The sequence below is a fragment of the Micropterus salmoides genome, unplaced genomic scaffold (genome assembly GCF_014851395.1).
Source record: "Micropterus salmoides isolate LMB-PRFRI ecotype aquatic unplaced genomic scaffold, ASM1485139v1 Ms_hic_scaffold_1, whole genome shotgun sequence".
Classification (NCBI taxonomy): Eukaryota; Metazoa; Chordata; class Actinopteri; order Centrarchiformes; family Centrarchidae; genus Micropterus; species Micropterus salmoides.
In genome coordinates this window covers 59,602,877-59,628,044 of record NW_024040040.1, presented here as the reverse complement: position 1 = coordinate 59,628,044, position 25,168 = coordinate 59,602,877, and the positions used below count along the sequence as shown (strand labels likewise).

At 42.2% G+C, this 25,168-nt stretch overlaps 1 protein-coding gene across 1 annotated transcript in view; it reads right to left on the bottom strand.

Moving 5' to 3' along the window:
• Positions 1–24,027, bottom strand: part of LOC119914507 (apoptosis-stimulating of p53 protein 2-like) — a gene marked incomplete at its 3' end in the record, with an annotated part of 36,711 nt that extends 12,684 nt beyond the window's left edge. Inside the window, 7 exon segments of the mRNA XM_038733842.1 lie at positions 2,702–2,907; positions 5,155–5,332; positions 6,395–6,496; positions 6,973–7,049; positions 11,200–11,313; positions 11,420–11,567; positions 23,620–24,027. Of these exon segments, the coding sequence (XP_038589770.1) occupies positions 2,702–2,907; positions 5,155–5,332; positions 6,395–6,496; positions 6,973–7,049; positions 11,200–11,313; positions 11,420–11,567; positions 23,620–23,628 (834 nt within the window).
• Positions 24,028–25,168: the final 1,141 nt, after the last annotated feature.

Here is a 25,168-nt window from a genome sequence, read left to right as displayed (position 1 = left end):
GTACCCAGGGAAGCCTGGTGAGCCGCCAGGTGGCGCCGTCGGGGGAGGGGCCCCAGCCAATCTTAGAATCAGTTTGCATGGTGATTATTGTCTGCTCCAGTCTAACCTGTGTTTCTCTCTGTCCCAGAAGACCTCCACTGCCTCAGCAGACAACCAGCCAGTAAGCTCTCGGTCCAGCCCGCAGCCTGGACATTTCCCCGCTCACGGATTTCCCTCATCCTCCTTTGAATAAAATATCGAAACTCATATCTGCGTTTGGGTCCTCTCTGCCTGAAAACCCTGACAATGTCATTAGTTGCATTGCACGTTACATGGTTGTGCTCTGACTTGACTTGGACACTAGCTCAGAGACTTGAGATTTGGACTCTAGCTCAAAGACTTGAGACTTGGACTCTAGCTCAAAGACTTGTGAGCATCTCTGTCACGGTCAGTGTTGGGGTAGTTACTCAAAAAAGGTAATGGATTACACATTACTAGTTACTTTTTTTAAAGTAATGCCTTACTTTACTAGATTACTCACTGCTGAAAGTAACTAGTTACACTACTAGTTAAATTACTTTTGGATTACTGCTTAACATCACCTGTGATGCACAATAACAATAAAGTTACACGTCATATATGCACAAATCAACACAAATTCTTATTATAATGCGGACATACACAGGATCTCTCTTTTATGCTCTTTAATACTACAAAGCTGCGAACATCAACCAACCTTTGTCAAGAGAAGAACAAGGCTAGAGTGCAGTACTATAATACTTAGAACTTTAATTGATTAATTTAATTTCATTGGAAAATTTATTTTTTAAATATTGAATTTCATTACTATACAACATAACTTAAAATAGGTTGTCCTTCCAACCATCTAGTTCAAATATTAATTTGTTGAAAATAATATCAATAAAAACATAGGACACTGGCCCTCATCAAAATATCAGATGATGCTGAGACTTCAAAGGAAAACAGTGAGAGGGAAGAATTTAGAAAGTTGTGTGACACTGTGGAAACCCCCCAGATGCAGTAGTTCACACCCTGGGCAGGAGTCTCTCAAATCGTTTGTCAGACAACCTGTTCCTCCTCGGAGTCAGCACAGCACTGCCCAGGCTAAAGAGCCTCGCCACAGGCGCGCTAGAGGGTGAAGTAGGCTAATACCTCCGCCCCTTAAAATGTTCAGTCCTAAACGTCAGTTTAACATTCAGGACTGATATGTCACACTGTCTGTTCTGTTTTGGTCTGTTGGTTGTCTTCAGTCAGTCATGTTATTTATAGTCTGTTTAGTATCTGTCTTATAGTATGTTGAGTTTTGGGTTCTGTCCTGTCTAGTGTCCAGTATCTGTTATATAGTTTGTCTGTGTTTTGAGTTTCAGTTATTTCTTGTGTCCAGTTACTCTGTGTGCTTGTGCTGGTTGGTCTGTTACTGTCTGTGTGTCTGGTTGTGGGGTTATTATCTGTCAGCTGGTGTTTAGTGGTGGTTTGGTATTTTCCTGATTTCAGTTCTGTTCCTGTCTCATGTATTAGTTCCGTACCTTCATGCTTGAGTTCTGCCTGCTTGTCTATTTATGTTTTCTGCCAGTTTCAGTAATCTGATTTTGTTCATTCAGCTCTAGTCTCTGTTAAGCCTTTATTATTATTCATCCACATCTTACTTAGTATCTTTCTTGTCTCGCATCTTAGTTCTTAGTCTTGTACCTTAGTTCTTAGTATTCACTCCTAGTTCTTATTTACATTATTTTGGTTTAGTCTGCTCTGTACTCTGTGTTCTAGTTCTGTGTTCTCGTTTAGGTTCTGGTACTTTGTAATATGTGTGTGTTTCTCTCTTTGTTGTTTATTAATTTTGCCCATGTCTGCCTGTGAAGTTTTTTCTGTTTTCCCCTGCTCTCTCTCTCTGCCTGCCTGTGCCTCATTAACCTTGATCTCTGTCACCTATGTTGCTCACTTCCTGCTCGTTAGTCCTTGTGTGTGTGTATATACCTAGTGTTTCTGTTTAGTCTTTGTCCGGTCATTACCTTGCGTTACCTTGTGCTACAGTGTGCATTTTGCTCGTCTGCTCAGTCTCATTTTGCTTGTCCCCCATCAGTCGTTTGGATTTTGGATTTTGACCTGTTTCTGGATTTTTCTGTTGGATTACCCTGTTTGTGTTGGATTGTGTAATTTTGGATTTCCTGAACTCAGCCGCTCTTGTAAGTGTGCTCGCCCTTTGTTTATTAAATATACCTGCTCCGCTCTGTGTCCTGCGTTTGGTTCCTACAACCTGCTTCACCACACACAAACCCTGACAAGATACCATCTACGGTCAGAACCTTCAAAACGGTATGCTACTGGTTGGTCAAGTTCACCAAATAGAGCTCCAACAATTAGTTATTTTATTGATAAGTCAATCTCTAGAAAATAATTTAGCAACTATTTTAATATGCAATTATTATTTATCCAAAAAAACCCTGAACAAACGTAATTTGCAGTTTCCAGCTTCTAAAATGTGACTTTATGCTGACTGGCTGATTGTAGATGGAATATATTTTGGGATTTGGACAGTTTGAAGACCACAGATTAATCAATTAATCATGAAAATAAATTATATCATCTTCAGTTGCAGCCCAAATGCTCTTATTTTTCAGGTCCGTGTGTTGTTTGTTTTGATGCTTGAACCAGGAGAGTTTCATGGTGACAATTTGCTAATGCCGATACTCTACAGAGATCTCACCTGCAGCTCTTTGTAGAGGCGCTCCAGCTCTGCTGTGGAGGAGGAGGAAGAGGAGGAGTTGTGGTGATGAGGAGGAGGAGGAGGCTCCAGCCTGCTGCTCCTCAGCGCCTCCAGCTGGTCGCTCAGCTCCTCCACCCTCGACACAGCGACCAGCAGCTCCCTCTGCTTCTGCTGGAACAGGCCGGTCATCTGCTCAATCTCCTCCACTGACACACAGACGCAACACGATCAATACAAGTGCCAATACCTGGGCTTCAAAAATAAGCTTGTCCTTTCTGTTGCTTTTCATTTAAAAAAAAAATTACTTTAGGGTATTTTATTTCCATTTTATTCATGTATTAGAGTGTTTGTCTGATCTTATGTCATTGCAGACCTGAAATGTTTTTGTTCCTGGTTCAACGTTGTAACTTTGTTTTGAAAAATGCTGTATAAATAAAGTTTATTATTATAAAATATAAGAAAACAAAAGTATATCTGAAGCTACGTGGTAAAAGACAAAGTCCCTGAACACACATGCAGCTCAGCAGATGTGAACCTGAAAGGATGAAATAATCACACTTACATTTCACATAGAAAGCAGATCCTTAATTTCCATAATGATAACCCTGAGTCCGGGTCAGATCTGTTTAATCTGATTTGGTCCATGCTGGTCTGTCGGCACACATGGCTGTGGAATGATTTCTGCTGACTGGGCAGATGTACACTGATTTTACACAGTTAGCTGCTGCGATGACCCAGTTTAATTACAAACTGCAAGTGGTAACCCAAAATTCATTACCCAGAAATCCCATGAGGTGAAGTTCAGTGAAGTTGTGTGAGCCAATGATCACAGCTGACCGAAGTCAAAGCCAGAGTACACATCTTTTATTAGCTTGTAAAACTCATTTGTTTTCTTTGGCTTCCTCCTGATTTTACACCATTCAGTTTGCGGGTTGTAAAATTAATTCTGCTTTTGTTTTGTTCTGAAAAGCAAAACCAACAAGATTCATTGAAACCATTTTTCTTTTCACTGAATAATCAGGCAACAATGGAGTGGATCCAGTGCCTGATTTACAAAGGCAGCAGCTCATCGGACTGGGTATCGAGAACAGTTTCCAAGTTGGACTTGGACTGGACTGTCCAAAACCCGTGCGTTTGGATTCTGCTTCGTCTTGGTTCCTAACTTCCTACATATCTCAGCTCCTGACTGAACTGCAGTGAGCATTTTACAGTCCATCAAAGTGTCTCTTATCTGCCAGGAGCTGCTACGCCGACCTAACGTCACCTCATTTGTTACGTCAAAGCATGAAAAAGAGATTCCTTCCGTTTCCAGTCCTGTTTCCAGTCCAACACGGCGTGAATCTGAAGGAACGCATCGTGTTCAACGTGTCGCACTCTCCCAGCTACAATGACGCCCCAGATCCAGCTAACGCTAACAGCAGCAATGTCTCAGGTACACAGGTGAGCTGACGTTCACCTTTTATACTGAAGGGAAACCAACGATGGCTACAAATGATTCAATAGATATTTTTCTTAGAGACGAGTCCCCAGAGATGCCCCTATAAGTTGGATTTCTGACTCGGAAAGTCAGGAGAACCTCACCAAACCCGACCTCAAAATCCAAGAAGGCTGCTCCTGGAATCAACAGCAGTGAAAACTGTAGTAACTTACTGTTCATTGCCCATCTGTCTTATTTGTGTTTCATTAAACACAGTTCAGTCCATCTTATGTCTGTAGACATGTTGCTACGATGTTTGTATGTGTAAAATACCACATGATGCCTTGTTATGAGCTGGTTTTGCTATCAGTGGCCAGAGGCATCAATATTGGTTTGACTTAAATCTGTTGTTCCAAAGGAACGCCACCAACTCAGATCAGGTGACGTCATTCCCAGCTCTGACCTCCGACTTCCGAGATAAATTGAAGGCACCATAACTCTGATGTCGTTGGGACTTCTCTAGAATAATGACAGTCTTCTTTCCTTACATTCCCCTTCTGACAGAGTTAAATCTCCTTTGCACTGTGTTTACTGCTGCTTTTCAGAGGCAGAACATTTTCCTCGCAAAACGGTCACACAAATCACATTTCAATCACATCAATCCAGTGAACTGTAGTGAGGAGCGAGACGCACCGTGCAAACACACACAAATGACTCAAACTGTGACTCCGGTGTGGAGCGCCTTGTTAATAAAAATGGTGAATGTTTCTAGGGCAGAAATCATCACCGCTGCTCCTGAAAAACAGACTCAAGTCTTACTAAAAATGGCCTAGTGTGTCTCAGGATGCCGTTCCCCTAAAAGCCACAAGATGCTGCTCTAAGAAAAGTGCATTGAAGTGAATGGAGAAAACCCGAACTTCAGGCTACATCAGGATGCTGTTGATTCTGCAGCCACACTTTAAACCAATAAAACCAAGCTTTTAACAGAAAAAATTCCACCAACACATCCAGCCACCCAGACCTCCGTCACACTGACCTAGTTTGCTGTTGCTGAGGCGTTTCTGCTCCACCTGGCCCCTGAGGGCCCGGACCCGACGCAGTTTAGCCTCCTGGTTGTGCGCGTTCTCTCTGAGCTGCTGCAGTCGCTCCTGCTCAGACACCTCCTGCTGCTGCTGCCGCTGATCCTGTAGCTTCAGGTATCGCAGCTGTTGTTCCTGCAACATCCAGTCACCCGGAAAACACTCAGTCAGTCGATTCGTACATCTGTGTCAGCTCAGAGTGAGCTGCAGCCTGCAGGGCAAGGCACTAACGTCTGGGGTGAGATTGAACACCAGCAGAAAGAAGTGGAGGGAGGGAGTTTCAGACTCTGCTAGTCCACAGGTAACAGAGAGAACAGGGGGGTCTGTAAGGGCCCCACAGATCATTTTGGCAGGTTAAAAACAAACAGTAGGAGCCATAATGTAATACTGGTTTGCTAGTAGAAATATAGATAGATTGTTTTCAGAAAATCTGTAGTGGCTGAATTTGATGGGTTTTGTGAATTTGTAGACCGGGGTGCGTTTAGCCAGTTTTTACTTGATCCGTATTGAAAGTGAGGACATGAAAGTAATGTCTCTAACTAAAATATGTACAGGATGTGATGCGTCCCTGGGAATAATCACTTTGGATCTAAAATAAACAGTTTTCAAAATATGACTGTCCATGAGAAAGTGGGCCCACTAAGGAGTAAGTTGAGCCACATGGGTGTTTGTAGACATCAGTGTAATTGTGTCTCACAAACTCAAATGCCAGTTCACAACATTTCATTAAACTTCAATAGTGAAACGTTGCAGCTCCCAAGTTATTTCATATCGGTGGATCACTGAAAAGTCATCCTGTTGACATATGGACTTCCTGTTCTATCCCACTCCCACCGAGCTGTCCAAATCCACTAGAGGAGTTGAAGCCCTGTCTGTCTTCCATTTATAGAAGCATGACATGATGGTTTCTGGTCTAAAATTCATAACGTCACATCATTTTGGTGATGTGTAAGAATGCAATGTAGAATTACAGTCAAACAGCTGCCTCAACTTACCCCATGTATTTTGGCTCAAATTATCCCGTCCCTGCCATTTTAACAAACTTGTGTCATCCAACAGTTTAGAGCTAATGTCATGCTAATAGTATAGCCACATGTTGTAACTTCCTAAAGCACATGCGTGAGAATTTTTCAAACTTGTCTGTAATTGTTTAGACGCACAAATCAGGACTCCTTGAACTCCTTGGGCGTGTTGTACCTTGGAGGCCAACAGCTGCTGCTGGGCATTGATCTGCTGCTGCTGTCGGGCTGCCAGATCCTGCAAGTCGCTCAGCGTCACGTCCAGACGAGCAGCTGAGACCTGCAACACACACAGTCAGAGTTCACCTTCAAGTGGACGTGAACAACCTTTAAGAGATACACACAGTGCAGCCTTCACACCACCGCAGGATTTAAAGCTGCAATACTCAACTTTCTCTACATTCAAATTACAGCACAGGTAACAGAGGCTCTAGTTGGCTGTTTGTAAAGTTGTTTCACTTGTTTTACTAGTGAAAAGTGCAGTGAAAATTTTACCTTACTAGTCACCAATTCATCCAACAATAACTCCAAGGCTAACTGATGCTAAATCCACCATGTGTCCTTTTCTATTTCCACACCTGTTCAACATACAACATGTAAATCAGAACAACTTTAAGGTGTTGATTTAGTTGATTTCCCCCTGCTTCCAGTCTTTCTGCTAAGCTAGGCTAACCATGTTCTGGACTTCTTTCTTTATTGTATTACAGAGACTGCTATCTATCTTCTCATACGTTTCTCAGACAAAAAGTCTCTCACCCCATTCTCCACAGATCTCTCCACAGAAGCTTTCACCTGGTCCCTCTTCATCATCTGATCTGCAGCTCTGGATACACCTGGACAAGAAAACAAAGTTAGTGTTGATGGTAATTTATACCGTTTTAGCCATGATAGTGGCTCTAATGTTAACTGGTCCAATGCTGATGGAACTTTCTGAACAACTTTTTAATGGATTGGATCAAGGAGCTGCAGCGTTAAATGTTTAGTTTAGAGAATGTAACACAGTCTTGTCTGAACATCTCTCTAACACCATTTTGGTCTTTGGAGATGGTCACTGTGTCAGTGAAGGCAATCATAGTCATGGACTCCTGCCATGACGTGGCTGATGGAAATTGCAGACTACATGTTTGACCTCAACCAACTGGCTCAACTTGCTCCTGATGAGGGCTAAGGACTTCCTATTCAGAATCAGAAGGAGCTTTATTGCCAAGTACTGTTTTACACATACAAGGGATTTGTTTTGGTGAGGTGCTACACGTAGACAAACATACAGATGACATAAATAAATGTAGAAATATATAAATATGGAATAGACAATGCAAGTTATATAAGAATAATTAAAAGAATAGAGAAAAATGAGTGTCAGTGAGGGTCCCGTGTCTTGCTGATGAGTCTAGCTGCAGACGGGAAGAAACTGTTTTTGTGGCCTTTTGTTTTTGGGTCCTGATGGACCGCAGCCTCCTGCCAGAGGGGAGAGTCTGAAACAGTTTGTGTCCGGGGTGGGAGGGGTCAGCTGCAATCTTTCCTGCTCGCCTCAGAGTCCTGGAGGCGTGCAGGTCCTGAAGAGAAGGAAGATTGCAGCCAATCACCTTCTCTGCAGAGCGAATGATAGGCTGCAGCCTGCCCTTGTCCCTGGCAGTGGCAGCAGTGTACCAGATGGTGATGTTGTTCCTCTTTGTCCAAATCCACAAGAGGAGTTGAAGGCCAGTCTGTCTTCCGTTTATATGGCATGATGGTTTAGGGTCTAAAATTAATTTTGGTGATGCATAAGAATGTAATGTGGAATTACAGTAAAATAGCTGGCTTAACTTCCCCCATGTATTTTGGCTGGAATGCACCATCATCAGTTACACATTTAAAATTGTCCAATGATTTGGTTTCTGATGAAATACCGGCAAATCTGATGACACTAATTGCAATGCTGCTAAAAGTCTGTGGCAAGTAATGCCTGTTTTTTGGAAAGCACCACACATGCTGAACTGTGAGACCTTTTATCAGATCACAAAAAGCTCAGAGGGGATTTCCTTGTTTTTAGGACAAAAATCACAACAAATCACAATCCATGGTAAAACCCCACAGTCCTGCAGCTGCACACTCGACTCTGATAGAGTCATAAGCTGATTACAGTTTGTCATCCACTGTAGTTACACACAGCTCCTTCGTTACTGTACAGACGATCCTGCTGTTGATCTGCACCACGTGGTACTTCGACATGCACAAAAAATAACTGGATTACCTTGAATATATATAGTTTAAAGTATTTTTACTCAGTGTTCTGAGTGATCTGAGTGTTCACAGTTTGTTTGGAGGGAGATTCTCACACTTCCAACAATGTTTGTTCGCTCTGCATCCGTGACAAGTATTTTAATACTAATTAAGACAAGTTTGCAGTCTCTCAGCTACAACTTAAATAAAATGTACCAGAGTCTGGCAGCTGACTGTGAACAAGGTGTGGTTTCTACCAAATCCCTACAGATATGCAGTGACGAAAGTACTAGATGGAATCACCTTTACAGTTTGCTGAGTTGTGGCTTTAATTCATTTTGCTTATGGAGCTGCAGAGTTAAATTTAGAGAAGTAGTTTAGAGAATGTAAATGGCCAGAATGCCAAATTATTGCAGCAAAATATGTATCCTCATGCCACGAACTGAGGACAACCAGTGGAAACTCAGACAAGACTGATAAATATATTAAATACTAATTTTCAAATTATTATTATTTCATTGTTTGTTATTTTATTAATTGTTCTTTTATTAGTTTTTTATTTCACATTTGATACTTATTTTGTAGATGTTTTTTATTTATTTATTTTCTATTAATACACACACACGCTTACTGTTTTATTTCTTTATTTTTATTTATAATAATTATCTTTATTTTTTATTTTACACATACAAACACACAGTTTTGCTGTTGTATTTACTTTATTTAATGAACTGTATGAAATGAATTGTTCTTTTGTAATTTATTAGTAGCTTTGGCCACATTGTTGTTTAACATTCATGTCAATAAAGCTGAATTGAATTGAATTGAATGTAACAAAGTCTTGCCTGAACATCTCTAAAACGCCATTTTTGTCTTTCGAAATGGTCACTGTGTCAGAGAAGGCAATCATAGTCATGACTTGGCTAAGAGAAATGGCAGACTACGTACTGGCCTTGACCAATCAAGTTATTTGGCAAGAAGGTGCCAGAGACTGACTTCCCTGATCCACCTGACAGCACCAACATCATAATCCCTTTCTTACTTTGTCACGTTTAGAGTTGTGCAGTGAACGCTGCCTGGACGTCCGGAGATTCAGCATTGTTGTCTTGAAGCAGGAACTTCCTGGTCTGAAAGTGAAGCCACTGCTGAAGCGCCTTAAACCTGCATCCTCTCTAGCAGCCAGCAGGGGGCGACTCCACCGGCTGCAGAAAGAAGTTTGATTGTATAGAAGTCTATGGTAAAATGTTTCTACTTCTCAGCTGATTTATTCCCTCAGTAAAAACTTTCCTGATGAGTTTATGGTCTCAGTTGCTAGTTTCAAGTCTTCTTCAACACAGCATGATGTTCATTTAGTAAATTATGGTCCCATTTAGAGGAACATAGACCAGAAAGCAGGGGAGGCTTTAGTGAGGGGCTACCTTCTGGATAGAGCCATCACATGCTCTGTGTACATTTACCGAGCCGTGAACTTTGGGTGCTGTCGGTGCTTTCGTCTCAGAGCTTTGACCCTTTCACAGAGTGTTTTCACTTCAGGAAAGTTAACTGGAACAATTTGGTCCTACAAATGTCTTCTTGTTCAGCGTATGGTTTTAATAAAAGACACTAAGAAGCAGGTTGTACATTTTATTTTAAGCCTGTTTGTCACTAGCCAAAATGTTAACATGAATCACGGATGCATCTTGCTAACCAAGCTAGCTAGCTCCACCATCTCATCAGTCTGGCTCCAAAAAAACAAGATGGTGACAGCCAAAATGCCAAACACGAGGCTTCAAAGCAGCAGTCCCCAAACCAATGTTAGTGTTGTGGTGGCAGCCCGGCTGACGGTGAGTGTCCTGGTTATTTCTGCTTTTTCCTTGGTTTTCGGTTGCCTGCCTGCCTCCCTGTGTCTCCTCCCCTGTGTGTGTGCTCTCTCTCTCTCTCTCTCTCTCCCTCTGCACCTGAGCCCAGCCAACGACCCGCACCTGCACCTCATCAGCCACCTCTTCAGCCTGCCACACCTGCCAGTAGTCAACCTCATCCCTGCCTGTACTTCAACCCCGGTTCTCCACACCATTCTTGCTTGATCGCCGTTGCTCCATACCCGGTGCCACCTCCACGTTCAGGCTCTCGTGGTTTTTTGTTTGGTTCATTTTCCCTGTGCTTTGTCTCCGTGATCTCAAACCCTGTCTTTCTCCCTCCCAGGTTCACTCACCCTCGTCCTCCGTTCAGTCGGCTGGGCTCATCCACCTCCTCGGACTTCCCCCACGGTGTCCTCCCTGTTCTGCCTCACCTCCTCAACCACAGTGTTCCCTGGTCCCCAGTCCCCTTAGTTTCCCGTGCCTGAGTTTTCCCGGCATCCACCTCTCCCTCCGCTCCAGTCCCTCTACCCCTTTTTCCCCTCAATAAACCTCCTTCGCTCTGAGTGCTGCGTTTGGGTCCTCTGTCCCCACACCACACCACACCACACCACCCTCGTAACAGTTAAGTTTTGTAGACGTATAGTCTTAACGATACTGCATAACATTGGGTTGTGGGAGTACACAGAATGTAAATGCTCTGTATAGCGCCTTTCTAGTCTTTTTGACCACTCAAAGCGCTTTTACACTACATCTGCATTCACCAGTCACACACATTCACACACTGAGCCTAAGTGCTCAAACAAACTAACATTCACACACATTCGGTGACTGAACCGCTGACCTTCTGATTAACCGGCAACCCGCTCTACATCCTGAGCCACAGCCGCCCCAGAAGTAATGGGTGTTTTTAAAATCTGGTCTATAACATGAGTGTGTTTCTTACCTGACTCTTGTCCTGGTGCTCTCTGGTGACGCAGGAGGTACTGAACCTCCCCCCTCTGCTGCCCCCATCGCTGCAACACCTCCAACATCGGCTCCCCTTCTCCAACGACACGATCTGATTAGTTTAAAAGACAGAACGTAGACTGTTAATTTTGACTAAACTGTGATTACGAGGGGAAAAAAAGTTTTAGCCTGATGAGATAATAAGATCTCAAGGTGACCTGAGCCTCTCCACGTCTCGGACAGGTAGCAGTCGCCCTCGCCGGGCTCCTTGCAGAGCTCCACAACATCTCTGCACAGCGTCTCCGGCGTGATGGGAACCTCGCTGAAGTGCTGCTCGTTGTTGCTGAGGTACACGGTGAGGAACATCTACAAAAGAGCAGAAACACCAGAAACGATAAGGGTGGAGTTACATTAATTTCCTCTGTAGATAATGTCAGGTGAACGTCTCACGGAGCAACACTGGCTTCAGATGAATTGATGAATGATTTTATTGGCTGATTTCACTTTTTCAGACTCTGCTTTTACTTCTTTGTCACGTGGAATCAACTCTGGAAGTTTTATGGTGAGACCCAATGTGCATGTTTCAGCTTTAATAGTCCGATGACAATGTCAATCACACATCAAAGGAGGTGCCCAGGTCTTAAAACCAGCGTCTGGACGAGGAAACCGGACCATTGCTGAGCTTTTCTAAGAGCTGATGGCAAGATCCAGGATTAACACTTATTCAGCTACTAATTTCTGATTTTGTGCTTCCTGCGTCTTTAAAACATAAAATACACATTGATTGTGTTGATAAATGAGTTTGTGAAGTGATGCACTCAACCCACAGACAAGCTAAAAACAAAACCTGTCTTCTTCACCTTCACGGCAGCATCCTGTGCTATTTAAGACAAAATCAGATATTTGTGGACATACTGTAACTCCCATGATGCACTGGGCCATCTGTTACTCCAGCAGGGTATCTGCTGTCGGGCCCAGAGCCAGATCGCCTCCCACAGCCCGCCAACCTTCATAGCAGCAGCGTTTTCCAGCCTTTATTTATCCTGGTTGGGTGGTGCTGAGCGAGGACTTGCTCAAAGGCCCGTCGGAGGCCACTGAGCTTCATGCTCTCTGAGGATCTGAACCTTCAACCTGACATCAGCCCTCTACTTCTCTTCTTCCACTCTGCCTGATGTGAAAAATGAGCTGCCTTCTTTGACCTTTCTGTTGGGTTTTCATAAACAGTGGGAACAACACAAAGCAGGTTGTTCGGATTCCCGGGTAAATAAATACAAGACAAAAGGGGGAATGGAAATCCCCGGAAAATTAAGTCACACTGCACCTTCTTGGTAGAAGACAGATAAAAAGCCTTCCTGTGATGATCATAAAGAAGCCTCTGGTGTTCCCCGGGGTCAGTAAACTGTTCTTCATGGTTTCTAAAAATGTGAAAGTGACACTGTGTGTTTGCACATTATTCTGTCCTCATTCTGTCTTTGAGCTGCTTCCACCTACGAGCCTTAAAAAGTCCTTTCAACACAAAAACACGGATCTACAGAAAGTCTTGCTTGGAGCCAACAGCAGTCAAGAGAAGAAATCCAGGACAGCTGAGATGAAACCTTCATCAATTTAAAACTAATTTCAGACCTACACAGAGCTCTGTTTCTACCTTACTGACAAGGTGAGTCTGGATGTTTTATTATCAAGGGGCAGACAGCAAGATGCCGCCTGGAGGATTTCAAGTACAGTCACACATCTGAGCCAAGTTGTTATTATGCCTCATCAACATCTTCACACTTCCAATGTGTTTTCAAATAACAACCCCAATCTTATGATGGTAAAAAAAAATGAAAGGGTAAATGGTCACATTTAAGTAGAACTTTCATCCAAAGCACTTTATAATTTAACCTCTCTTTCACCCATTCACACACACACAGTCACACACCGACGGCAGTGAGCTACAACACAGAGTGCTGGCCAACCATCAGGAGCAAAGTGACTGTGCTGTTAAGTTGCAAGATTCTGCAGCCATGCTTGCAGGTATAATGTCTATCACGTTCACAATCATAGTTTAGCACATTAGCATGCTAATATTTAATTAGCACAAGACACAAAGTACGCCAAGGCTCATGGGAACTAGTTCTGCAGGTACTTGGTCGTAAAGCAAAGTGTTGACCTGATGATGGCGCTAGATGAGAAGTGAGAGGATCAGAAAAATTATTACAGTTCATCCTGACAGGAACACGAAGGGCTGAACCACATTTCATCACAATCTATCTATTCTTTGTCGAGATATTTCAAAACCACAAATATGAATCTCATGGTGGTGCTTAGAGGAAAAGTCAAGGGATCACCGAGATCAGTATTATTCGTCCTGTGGGGAACATGGATGTTTGCACAAAATGTAACACTGCCTTCTACGTAGCTATGCTGACAGACTGACATCCAGTTACGAATCCTAAAATGTTTTTGGTTGATTCTTTGAAGTCATGTTGACGCTGCTTCTTTATGACAAAAGTCTGAAATTCATTTTTTTAGGAAGAGGATACATGATGATGGATTTGGAGCAGATTTGTTGTTTATTTCTGAGAATAAAATTTCTCATTTGGAGGAAGCAGATAAAGTGTGAACCTGGCAGAGAGAGAGATCTGTTCTTCAGGCTTTGGAACAAGTACACAGAGTACACAGAGTACACAGAGTACACAGTCACAATAGCTTAAACTGCGAGCTGAAAGCTTTCTGCTGCCAGTTTTTAAACACCAGGTCACACATCAGGGGGGATTCTGGGTAAAATGATTAATGTTTTGCTCTTCAAATATCTCTGGGAAAGGTTTGGAGGTAATATTCACTTTGCCAGCTCTGTCCTGGTTCACATCCAAACTAAAAGCTTACAGCCACAGTGGACTAGCTCAGAGGAGGTTCACATTCAGCACTGCAGCCCATTAGCTGGTCTGCAGAGGTGGATCATGGTTCAAGCCTCTCCTCTCATCAGCCAATGTTCTTGTCAACAGAAAATCAAAGTAATCTTTCAGTGTGTCCGACATTAATGAAACCAACAGAGGCTGGAGCTGAACCAGAATCAGCCTCTGTGAGAAGCAGCTGTCCTGCTGTCCTAAATGCAGCTCTGAAGGAAAACTGGAGCGCCGCCGTTTTCCTTCAGGTTCATGCAGATGAAGTGGGTCACTGCCGTCAGTCAGAGAACCAAGGTCGACTAGGAAACGCCACAGCCAATCAGAGCCTGGAGAGGAGGGGCCGTCTGTCCCTCAGGACGACAACAGGGAGGGGGAGTGAGACCTCCTGTCATCAGCGAGCATCATTAAACAATCTCAATACGTTGTGAGTACAGACTGAAGGCGTCAAAGTTGAGAAGAATCACAGTTCAAATATTAGAAATGGTCTCAAATGCATCCCGAGTGGGCACTAATGATCATTTAAAGTGGAGCTGCTGGAGGACTGTGGCGACTGTCTTTAAAGGTTTTTCTTTGTGATTTCAATAATGAAGATGAGATCAGATGTTCCTTTATTAATGTTAAGAAAGAGGAACAAAATACAATAAAAGTAGAATATACATCCATCCATCCTCAACCGCTTTTCCTGTGTACAGGGTCGCAGAAAGTAGAATATACACACTTTATAAAATCAAATATAATAACAGAAATATAATTAAGATAGAGTCTGAAGATATCAAAGTCTGAACATAACTTCTTCATGTCGGATTTGAGACATCATCATCCAGAAAGAAGTTAGCTTCATGTTAATGTGCACATTTTATTCATGATGTTAATCACTGTAAAGCTACTTACATAAACTATTGCATATTATGTGTTTATAATGTTATGGTGCAAACGTAGCCTGAACTACAGCTTTGTTTCATTCTGTCAGTCTGACAGCGCGAGAGCCTGATTTACATGTAGCCGAGAAAACAAAGACGGACTGTTCATTCTGAGATCCTCTTATCTACAACATATACAGAGTCATTTCCATACCGTCATAAACACCCAGAACAGGTGCCAGACTCTGCAAACTAAACAGGAAGCTGCAATAAAAGTCAGAAGACAGTCCGCCTGTCAACAGGCCTCGTTAAACTCCTGAGGCTGCAGCTCTTAATCCAACCAGGAATTAGCACAGCATCACGCTGCTTAATACCTCCAACCAGCCCACAACCCCCCACTGCAGAGATGGAGCAAATGAGCTGTCTGAAAGACATCAACAGCTTCTTCAAAACAATGAAGATTCACCAACATGAAACCGACCAGTCGGCCACAGCGACAGCTAAACAGAGACGTTCTTCTATTTAAAGTTTATGGCAAACTCTTCTGTGACAGCTGCCTCTTTTTATTTAGAGGGACATTTTTTATTAACATCTGCTGTTTTATTATTGTTTTATAGTCTTTGAAGCTCCAATTTATGGAAAATATAATCAAAATGACATTATATATAACTAACTTGTTGACACTGAGAATTTGGACTGGGGGGGATTCAAACCTCTGAAATCAGACAGCAGCCCCCAAACACTGTACTAACGTAACATATGTAGTAAGAAACCAGGGTTCCCACTCTCTCCTAGAGATCATTTTACAAGACTTTTTCAGAGATGATCTAGCTGGTATGACTTTCTAACATCCCTGTGGTCCTGAGCCCAGATGCAGTATAACGGTGTCAGACATGTTGCTCTGCACGTGCATCAGACCGCTGTCACAACAAGCACCACACTTTATATAAAGTTCCTTATGAACTTGGCGTATAGATATGCAAGCGTAATACGATCAAAAAAACGGGACTACTTTATAGGTGTACAAATATCAAAAGTTAATTGATGGCAATTGTTAACCAAGTTGAGCAATAAAAAACAATAACGATAATTATCACAATATAATTTTCCTCACTGACAATATGACAAATGTTCAGTAAGATTTAATTCATTTGAATCATGAACGAATCAGCACTTAATTTTTCTATTAAGATATTTATTTTGTTGAGGAAAAGGGACAGAAAAAGACTTTAATTAATTTAACTTGTGCATATTTGTTGAAAACAGATTTTATCAGAATAGTTCTGAATGTCCTGCCTCAGATCTGTGAAGTGACACTCTGTTTGGCATCAAGTGTTTGTTCTGACCAGAAAGAAAAGTTTAAAACCACAATTAACTTTCAGTCAGTAGCAAAACTCAGCCTTTAAACCTGAAAGAAACAACGATTTGGCTTTTATCCTGATAATTATCGATATTGAATTATCAACCCGAAGTAACGTCTTTAGGATCTGTCATGCTGACTTTTTTGAATTGAATCTGATCCCAGACCAGACAGGAAACAATAAAAATGTGAAAAGAAGATTGTTGTTGTAGTGAGGAGGCAACACGTGAAGCAATGCTGGACTAACTGAAGTGAAAATATAAACTCTGCTGTTAATCAGTGCGATGAAGGATTTAACGTCTTCCCTTGGTGCTGCCCGGTCTGCTTCTGCTTGGGGGAAACATGGTGGCAGCTGGCACGCTGCAGGTCACATCCCAAATGTTTTGTAGGCGGCGTGGACGGCTGGAGCCATATGGTCGACAGCGTCACGTGACACACCAATATTGGATTAACGAGGCACGCACACACACACACAAACAGCCCAAACCCTGCCTGCTGTTCAGGATCCTTCCATTGTCAGCTACACCTGAAAGAAGGACTCTTTTCTGATTGGCTGCCTGCATATTTCCTCGCCCCTAATTGGCCAGTCCTGCATGTCACTGTGGGCTGTGGACAAACGTTGACCAGGAGGTCAATGATGAAAACAATGAACCAGCAGTCAATAAAGCAATCTTCAGTTCATAATGAGATCCCTCTAACCCCACCAGACAAAGTCCCGTCATCATTACCATATCACACGCACATGCTAAATCAGGGGTGTCCAAACAACGAACTGTGGCCCACTGCCTGATTTAAAATGTAAACTAGAATATGGGTAGTTTGAACATCTACTTGACCAAAAATGATGGATTACCATTCAATGAAAACTTTTACCTGAGCTGATTAAATTTCAGAATTTGACCCCTGACTATTTTTCAGTAAATGGACCACAAACAAAAAAGTTTGGCAACCCCTGTGCTAGCATGTTATCATTTAACATAATCATGCTGAGCAGATTAAAGCTGCATGTCTTCAGAACGTCCCATAATTCTGACACATTAATCCAGTTAATCCAGTTTGGTACAGTGGTAGCCTTTAACCTGAAAACCAGATACATGAATCCTAAATTAGCGTCTAGTAAAACCAGATACAGTTGCAGTGTCTCAACTGGCCCTCAGTACTCACACTTGCTATTTCGATTGTATCAAGTACGTTCACACTGAGAAGAATGGTCAAAAGGTCAAGTGTGGAACGCAGGACACTTCTCACCCTCAACGGTCACTTTCAGCTACGTAGCAGAAGGGGAGGGATCACCGCAAAGTAGAAGTACGTTCATTTTTATTTATTTTTAATCAAACTGAAGTCAAATGACCTGACAGGTTACATTACACGAAGAAGAAGAAGGAGAAGGAGAAGAAGCATTTCCACTTTGTATTTAAGACGCCACTCCCCTGTTGAAATATATTTGCAGTACGCCAGTAAGTACATGTGTACACAGTGTACTGCATGTTAGTGTACTAACTGAATGAATATGATTCTCTAAATCAGCTGTTTTAGGGGTTTTTTTTGATGCTCATTTTCATTGAAAAACATATTAAAATGATTTACGGTGTGATTATTGCAAAGATCTGAACCAAACAGAGATGTTTCCTCTGAGTCTGGAGAATGTGATGTGTAGGCCAGAACGTCTCTGCAGAACCACAATATTTAATTTAAAATGATGTTTTGACACAAATATTGCCTTCAACAGATATTGCACCTCCTGCGATCTGAAAATTGCAGTAGGCCAGATAATGATTTCGATATGATTTCAATGAATTTTTCAACCCAATACCAAGTGAAAGATATCGCAGCTGTCAGAAATTTTATTTAAACACGACCAGAACAACAAAGTATTTATCGTCAGGCCGGGGTTGTAAATGAACATGAAGGTTAAAACTTCCCTGCTTTAGTTCCTCGTTGCCTGAGGAATACTAAAACAATGCTGATCCCATGTGACCTTGAACGTGTGTGTGTGTGTGTGTGTGTGTTTCTGGTTACTGTGGAAACAGTTACCAGGCAGCATGATGAGGACGTAGTATAATGATCAGGCTGCGTTTTAAAGGAAGCATGAGTGAAACATTTAGGGATATTTTTACGTTTCAAATCACACACGAGCTGAAAAAACCCTGGTAAGGCTCGTCTTTATTCTGAGGTAGGAATCATTTGTTCATCTTCTCAAAGCACCCTGAGTGGATGTTACACACTACTGTCTGAATAATAATAATAATACAGCGATGCTGGTCAGAGAAGTTCAGCTCACTGTTTCCTCAAACAGACCTTCCTCCTCTTCATCATCATGTTCCTATTTTATTTATCATTTAATGAGCAAAAGGGGAAGACAGCAGATCTTATATGCAGATTTTTAAATGTTAACTGTTGACATTAGGATTCACTGGACAGCTCACACCTCTCTGGTTTAATTTGCTGCCACGACTGAATCCCAACAACTCAAATATAAACAGACTGTAGTGGTGAAATTGTGTTTAATAAATGTTAGCATGCCCAAACTAAGAAGGACATTCGGTTTGAAATATAACGTAGGTCTACATTCCAGGGCGTCCAACACAGGCGCTTTGAGAAAGCTGGTTGGTATCTGAAGCGTCTGAACGAGACACTCTGGACTTTCAAGTAACTTTAATGTTACCCATCCACCGTCACGTAATGTCCTTATTTCAACCATGATGTTTTCCTAAACCTAATAAAGAACTTTTTCATTCCTAAACCTAACCAAACTGTATATATTAAAAATACATATTAAAAAGGGTTTCTTGTGCGTCTATATGTTGTGTTAGGCTTTTTCAAAGTGTCGGTCTCTGAGAGAAGAAGGTTCTCGGAAACTGGAAAATCCAACTGTGTATTTTTTGTTTTTACATGCGGTGTGGTGGAGAAACCAGCCTCAGTCCTATCTGAATAAAAATAAAGTGTGATTTTTCAAAATAAAGTAAGTCTGTTGATGCCATGACTTATTGTTAGCAAGGAGTGTCAGCTGGAAGAATCTGCACAATACTAACTACTAAACACGGATTCTGACAAGCACGTGTAGCCAGACCTTCATCCTGATCTGCTTCCCTTCCTGAGCAAAATCCTGGAAAGAGTAGTCGCTGCCCAACTTCACCAACACATGTCCCACTATGATCTCTATGAACCCCTTCAATCTGGCTTCAGAGCGCACCACAGCACTGAGACTCCCCTCGTTAAAATCACTAATGACCTCCTCATCGCAGCTGATTCTGGCCATATCATCATCCTCAGTCTTCTAGATCTCTCAGCAGCCTTTGACACTGTTTCCCATACCATCCTTCTCAACCGTATATCTGAATGTGTAGGCCTCACCAGTTGAGCACATTCTAATAGGGAACAGTTCGTCACCTACAGAGATTCTAGCTCCTCCGGGCCCCAGTTAAACAAGTTGTGCCTCAAGGTTCTGTGCTTCGACCCCTCCTTTTCACCATTTAAATTCTCCCCCTTGACCAGATAATCTGCCACCATGGTCTCAGTTTCCACTGTTACGCTGATGACACACAGCTGTATCTTGGGACCAAACCATCCACTCAGCTGCCCCCACTGTCACTTCTCCACCCCTACACCCCCTCACGGAACCTGATGTCCACCGACAAGGGCTTGCTTTCTGTCCCCCACACCAGACTGCAGACTTTTGGGGACAGAGCTTTCAGCGTCGCAGCCCCCACCCTTTGGAACTCCATCCCCTCAGAGATCTGCAAAGCTTCCTCTTTGGACACTTTTAAAAATCTGCTAAAACCCTACCTCTTCAAGGCATTCAATCCAGAACGACCTTTTGTTGTTCTGTTGTTTGTTGTGTCTCTGTAGTTATGTGTAAAGCGTCCTTGGGTCCTTTGAATGGCATTATAAAAATATAAGTTTTTAAGTATTATTATTATCTTCCGAAGCTCACTGAGCTCTGTGCAAAGAGCTGTACAAAAGAGAATAGGATGATTATCTCTGGACTGGTACTTGAACTTCAGTCTCCTCAGGGAAAGTCCTGAGTTTACTTGACTCATCCATCCACCACCTCCTCACACAGACTTTGTCGCTCTTTATACCACGTCACCTGACTTCTTCTGCCACTAGAGGTCACGGCCTAAACAACAAACCTAAATATGGGTCGTAATAAGCTGCTGCATGATCCACCTGTACGGCTGTTTCTCTGCTGTTGATGGGCCGCCTGGTCAGGTGTTGCAGACATGATCGAGTACTAATTATGGAAACAGACTTTAATGCAACATCCCTGATTTCAAAATGAATCAATGATGCTTTTGAGTGGAGTTTTATTGTTTTCACGCAGCCAAAAAGATTCACAAGCCAGAACAAACAAGCTGTTTTGCTAGGATGGTACACAGAGGAGCACCAGACGCCATTTTTCCCACCACACACGCTTAGTTAAATCAGGGTATTACAAAATGGGAACTTATTCTCCAGCCATGTTTTTGGCCTCATTAGAGACCCTCGGCAGTGAGAGGCAGGACAGACCAGCCCTGAGAACCTGGTCCAGAACAGAACAGAACTCAACATGTCCAACCTGTTCAGAAGCAGTAAAACTGAGGACAGCACTGCAGTGTGGATGAAAAGGTCAAAGCTTGTTTTTCCCTTTTAAACCAGGGGAGGACCAGCATTCAAAATGAAGACAATGGCACAATGGTGGTGTTCTATAATTAGAGCTGATCTCAGAGCTTTGTTCGTATGACGATGAGGTTCACTTTGTTTCTGCCAAAGTTTCCTCTGACCATCCTATGATCTGTTGCTAATGTCACTGATCTTCATATCCATGTGTTCACTTCGAATGTTCCATGAGTTGTTGATTTTTCTGTTGATCGACAAACTGATGAATTTACTAACTGATTCGGCACTAAACTTTAAAGTTCCTCCACCTGGCGTCATGTTTTTAGGAGACTGTCCTTACAGAAAAACACCAATATAGGTTGTTTGTGCAGAACGTTCTTAGGACCCATATTTACGTTTATTGTTGCAGCAACTTCTAGTGGCTGGACAATGGCACCAAAAAAGGAAGTCGGGTGACGTATTTTAGTAAGAAAGTTTATGTAAGTAGGTTGGATAAGTCAAACCGTGGACTTAAACTCAGGAGAACGGTGTTCTAGGCCCGTTTGAAACCAAGTAAATGTTGAGTTATTTTGAGTTTAAATAGAGTTACTGACAAGTTTAACCCAAATTACAACGTTTTCCTAAACCTAATCAAGTAGTTGTCGCCTAAAGCATAATTTATACTTCTGCGTTGAATCAACAGTGCGTAGCCCCGTACCCTACACAGTATCCAATGCCGTCGCCTGACGTGCATCTCCTCATAAATGTAACTAAACGTCGGGGCGACACAGACCGTAAGGACTGTGATCGGTTGGCTGGGTAATAATAATGCATTATAATAATGCATTACATTTATATAGGGCTTTATCATGGAAACTCAAAGCACTTCACAGTGAGGTGGGGGGGACTCACCTCAACCATCAATGTGTAGCCCCCACCTTGGTTATGCACGGCAGCCATTTAGCGCCAGAACGCTGACCACACATCAGCTAGAGGCAGAGAGGGAGGGAAACATTGAGCCAATTACTATGGGGGATCATTAGATGGCCAGATGGTGAAAGCCAGGTTGGAAATTTTTGCCATGACACCGGGGTACCTACTCTTTACGACAAGTGCCGTGGGATTTTTAATGACCACAGTGAGTTAGGACCTCGGTTTAACGTCTCATCCGAAGGACGTTATCTCCACAGCACGGTGTCCTGCCGGCGGGTAGCCTCGCAATGCCTCTGAGCCGACAGGAAGTGCTCCGGGCTTTGAAGTACATTTACTAGTGGCCAATCTAGCGGCTATAACACAGTGGATCAATATATTTGAGCATCACAACCCGAGCAAAATGACTCGTTTCACTATCAGAATGTGATCCATTCTGTCGATAACATTTGAGAAACAGTCACACGTATACAATTTTACCCCCATTCACATTAGCGAAGGGCTAAACTGTAAATTAGCCTGCTCGGCCAGCAAAAGTCAACACAGTGGACGCTGTAGCGCTACCGCCAATAGTTGGCGGTGTAACTGCAGAACGACGCAGACACCGGTACACAAGTATGAATGTATGGCTATGTGCGTAGCTACACACATAGCCCCAACGCAGGAGTATAAATCACGTTTAAGGCTCCATCCACACTCTTACGTCTTGGATTTAAAACTCAGACCTTCTGCTACGTTTCCTCCCGTTCAGACTAAAATGTTGAAGTTTAAAAACGCTGCTGACCCTGTTTTGGTTTTAAACTCTGGGGTAGCGTGTTAGTGCTGACAGGTGAAAACGATGTTTAATGTCATGTGACGTAGGTTAACGCTCATATGTCATTTTGGGAGGCATGGATAAGTGACCTCTGTTGCAGCTTAGGTTGGAGGACTTGTTGATTTTTAGACACCTGAACGCTGCCAGAATTTAAAAGGACCATATCTGTGGGTTTCATGTTTTAGCTCATCAGTTAGTCAGAGCTGAAGCTTTCATCTCCTCCTGGGTGATTTCATTTCTCCTTTGCTTGATTTTAATTGCAACTTAGATCTTTTTTTTTGTGGTGTTGGCGTTCTCCACTTGTGTGTCACATTGTACACTTATGTTTCTACTACTGAGTCCATGTATTTAATTATTCATGAGAACTGAGAACAACGCAGGACCATAGATACCAGTTTTTATGCTCCATGTATCTGCTGCAACTCTCAGTACTTTTGAATCAAGACTGAAGACTTTTCTTTTTGCCTTTTATTAGATCAAATTTAAGGCTTTTGATTAATGTTTTATCTTGTTTTAATTTTCTATTTAACTATTTTTAAAATTGTATTTCTATGTCTTTTTATATCGCCCTGTGTAATTGAATTTGCCCCTTTGTTGTAATGTGCCATAAAAATAAACTTGCCTTGCATTAAAAGTAGTCCACCATGTGCGTTTCATCATTGTAGTAAATTCTTTCTCAGCTGCAGACCTGAAGCATCTCCATAACAGACCTTTTGTTTTTCAGTAATATGAAGACAATGGAAATAAAATAAAACTCTTGCAGCCCCAGAAGCCTCCCCTGATTTAATCCCGTTAATCACCCCCCTCAGTCTGCACACAGAGGAGCAGGAACTAACCTGGACAGAACTGTATGACGGTAAAGAGTCTGCTTTTATTAATATATTTCACCCTAACTCGTCAGGTTTGGGGTTTTTAACAAAATAAAAGCTGCAGCTTAATTATTAATGATGGAAACTAAATGATTGGATAAAAATGTTTTTACACTCACCGGCATCATGTTGGCAGGTTTCTTCTCTGTCGCATCCAGACTGCAGCTCAAACCATCACCCCGTCCTCCTCCTCCTCCTCTTCCTCCTCTGGTCTGCTGGTCTCAGTCCGCTGGATCCACATCCACTTTATTATAATTAATATTAATATTTCAGCTGCTTCTCGACCTGTTGCCGGGAGCCAGCGGGCCTTTTCTACCTGTCTGCGGTCCGATCCCTCAGGCGAGAAGAGGAAACAGACTGGTTTCTGCAGAAGATGCGGTTCGGGGATAAAAAAAAAAACTGAGGTGGGTTTGATGATCGGAGCAGGAAAAGGGGGCAAGGCGCGGCGGGCGGAGCTGCAGCGGCTCTCCTGCTGAGCTCTGATCCTGCTCAGCATCCAAGACCCGTCTGACTGCGAGTGTGTCTGGATCACAACCATTCAATCAACACACGCACCGGTCAGCAGCCGCTCCGCTGGAGAGGACAACGGCACGTCCGGTACGAGTTTTCAGAATAAAAGCGTAATTTAGCACCCTGGTTCCTGAATCATCTCTGATGTGACAGATAAATAAACAGATAAACACATAATAATTATATTTATATTAATGAATAGGTAATGATAACATAAAATAGATCCATTCATTCATAAATTATTGATAACTTAAAGACTGTGGTGGAGGAAGTTTTCCATCTTAGGTAAAAGTAGTAATACCACAGTGCAGAAATACTCTGCTTTACATTCATATACTTACTTAAGTAAAAGTGCAAAAGTATCGGCATCAAATTATACTCAAAGTGCTAAAGGTAAAAGTACTTATTATGTAGAATGGCCCATTTCAGAATAATATCTTATTGGGTTATAATTATTGATCAATATGTAAGCATCATTAATTCTACAGCTGTTAAAGGTGGGGCTAATATGAACTACTACATATATATATATATATATATATTATTTTTTTTTAATTAGGGTTATTGGTTGCATTTGAAGCAATACGTTTTACATCCAAACAAAGTTAGGATGTTAACAAATAAATCAGAATGCAAAAGCAATTTATTGATATTCCAAAGTTATAGTCTTGACTGGTCTTGAAATAAAATCCTGAGTCCTTAATGTCCGAGACCGAGACGAGTACGAGTACAAATGCGGAGACGAGACCAAGACCATCAAAAAGTGGTCTTAAGACCGGTCTTGAGTACTAAAACACTACCTCACACTGCCCATTTTTCTGTTTCATGCATCCTACGCACTGACAAGTGCCATGGTGACAAGATAATCAGTGTTGTCACTTCACCTGTCTGTGATCTTAATGTTATGGCTGATTGGTGTATCTTTATTTATTAGCTGATTATATAGTTTATATTCATCTGACTGCAAAGTAAAGCTCCCAGTTAAAGTTACTGTAGTACATGTTTGAAGTAGCATAAAGTAGAAATGCTGTACTAGTAGCTACTTCAGGAAAGTAGGCTACTTAAGTAAATGTACTTAGTTACATTCCACTATAAAAGCAGGTAGTCAAACCACTTCTACACCTCAGAGCCATTTTTTAAGTCTAGCCTACTTTGTAC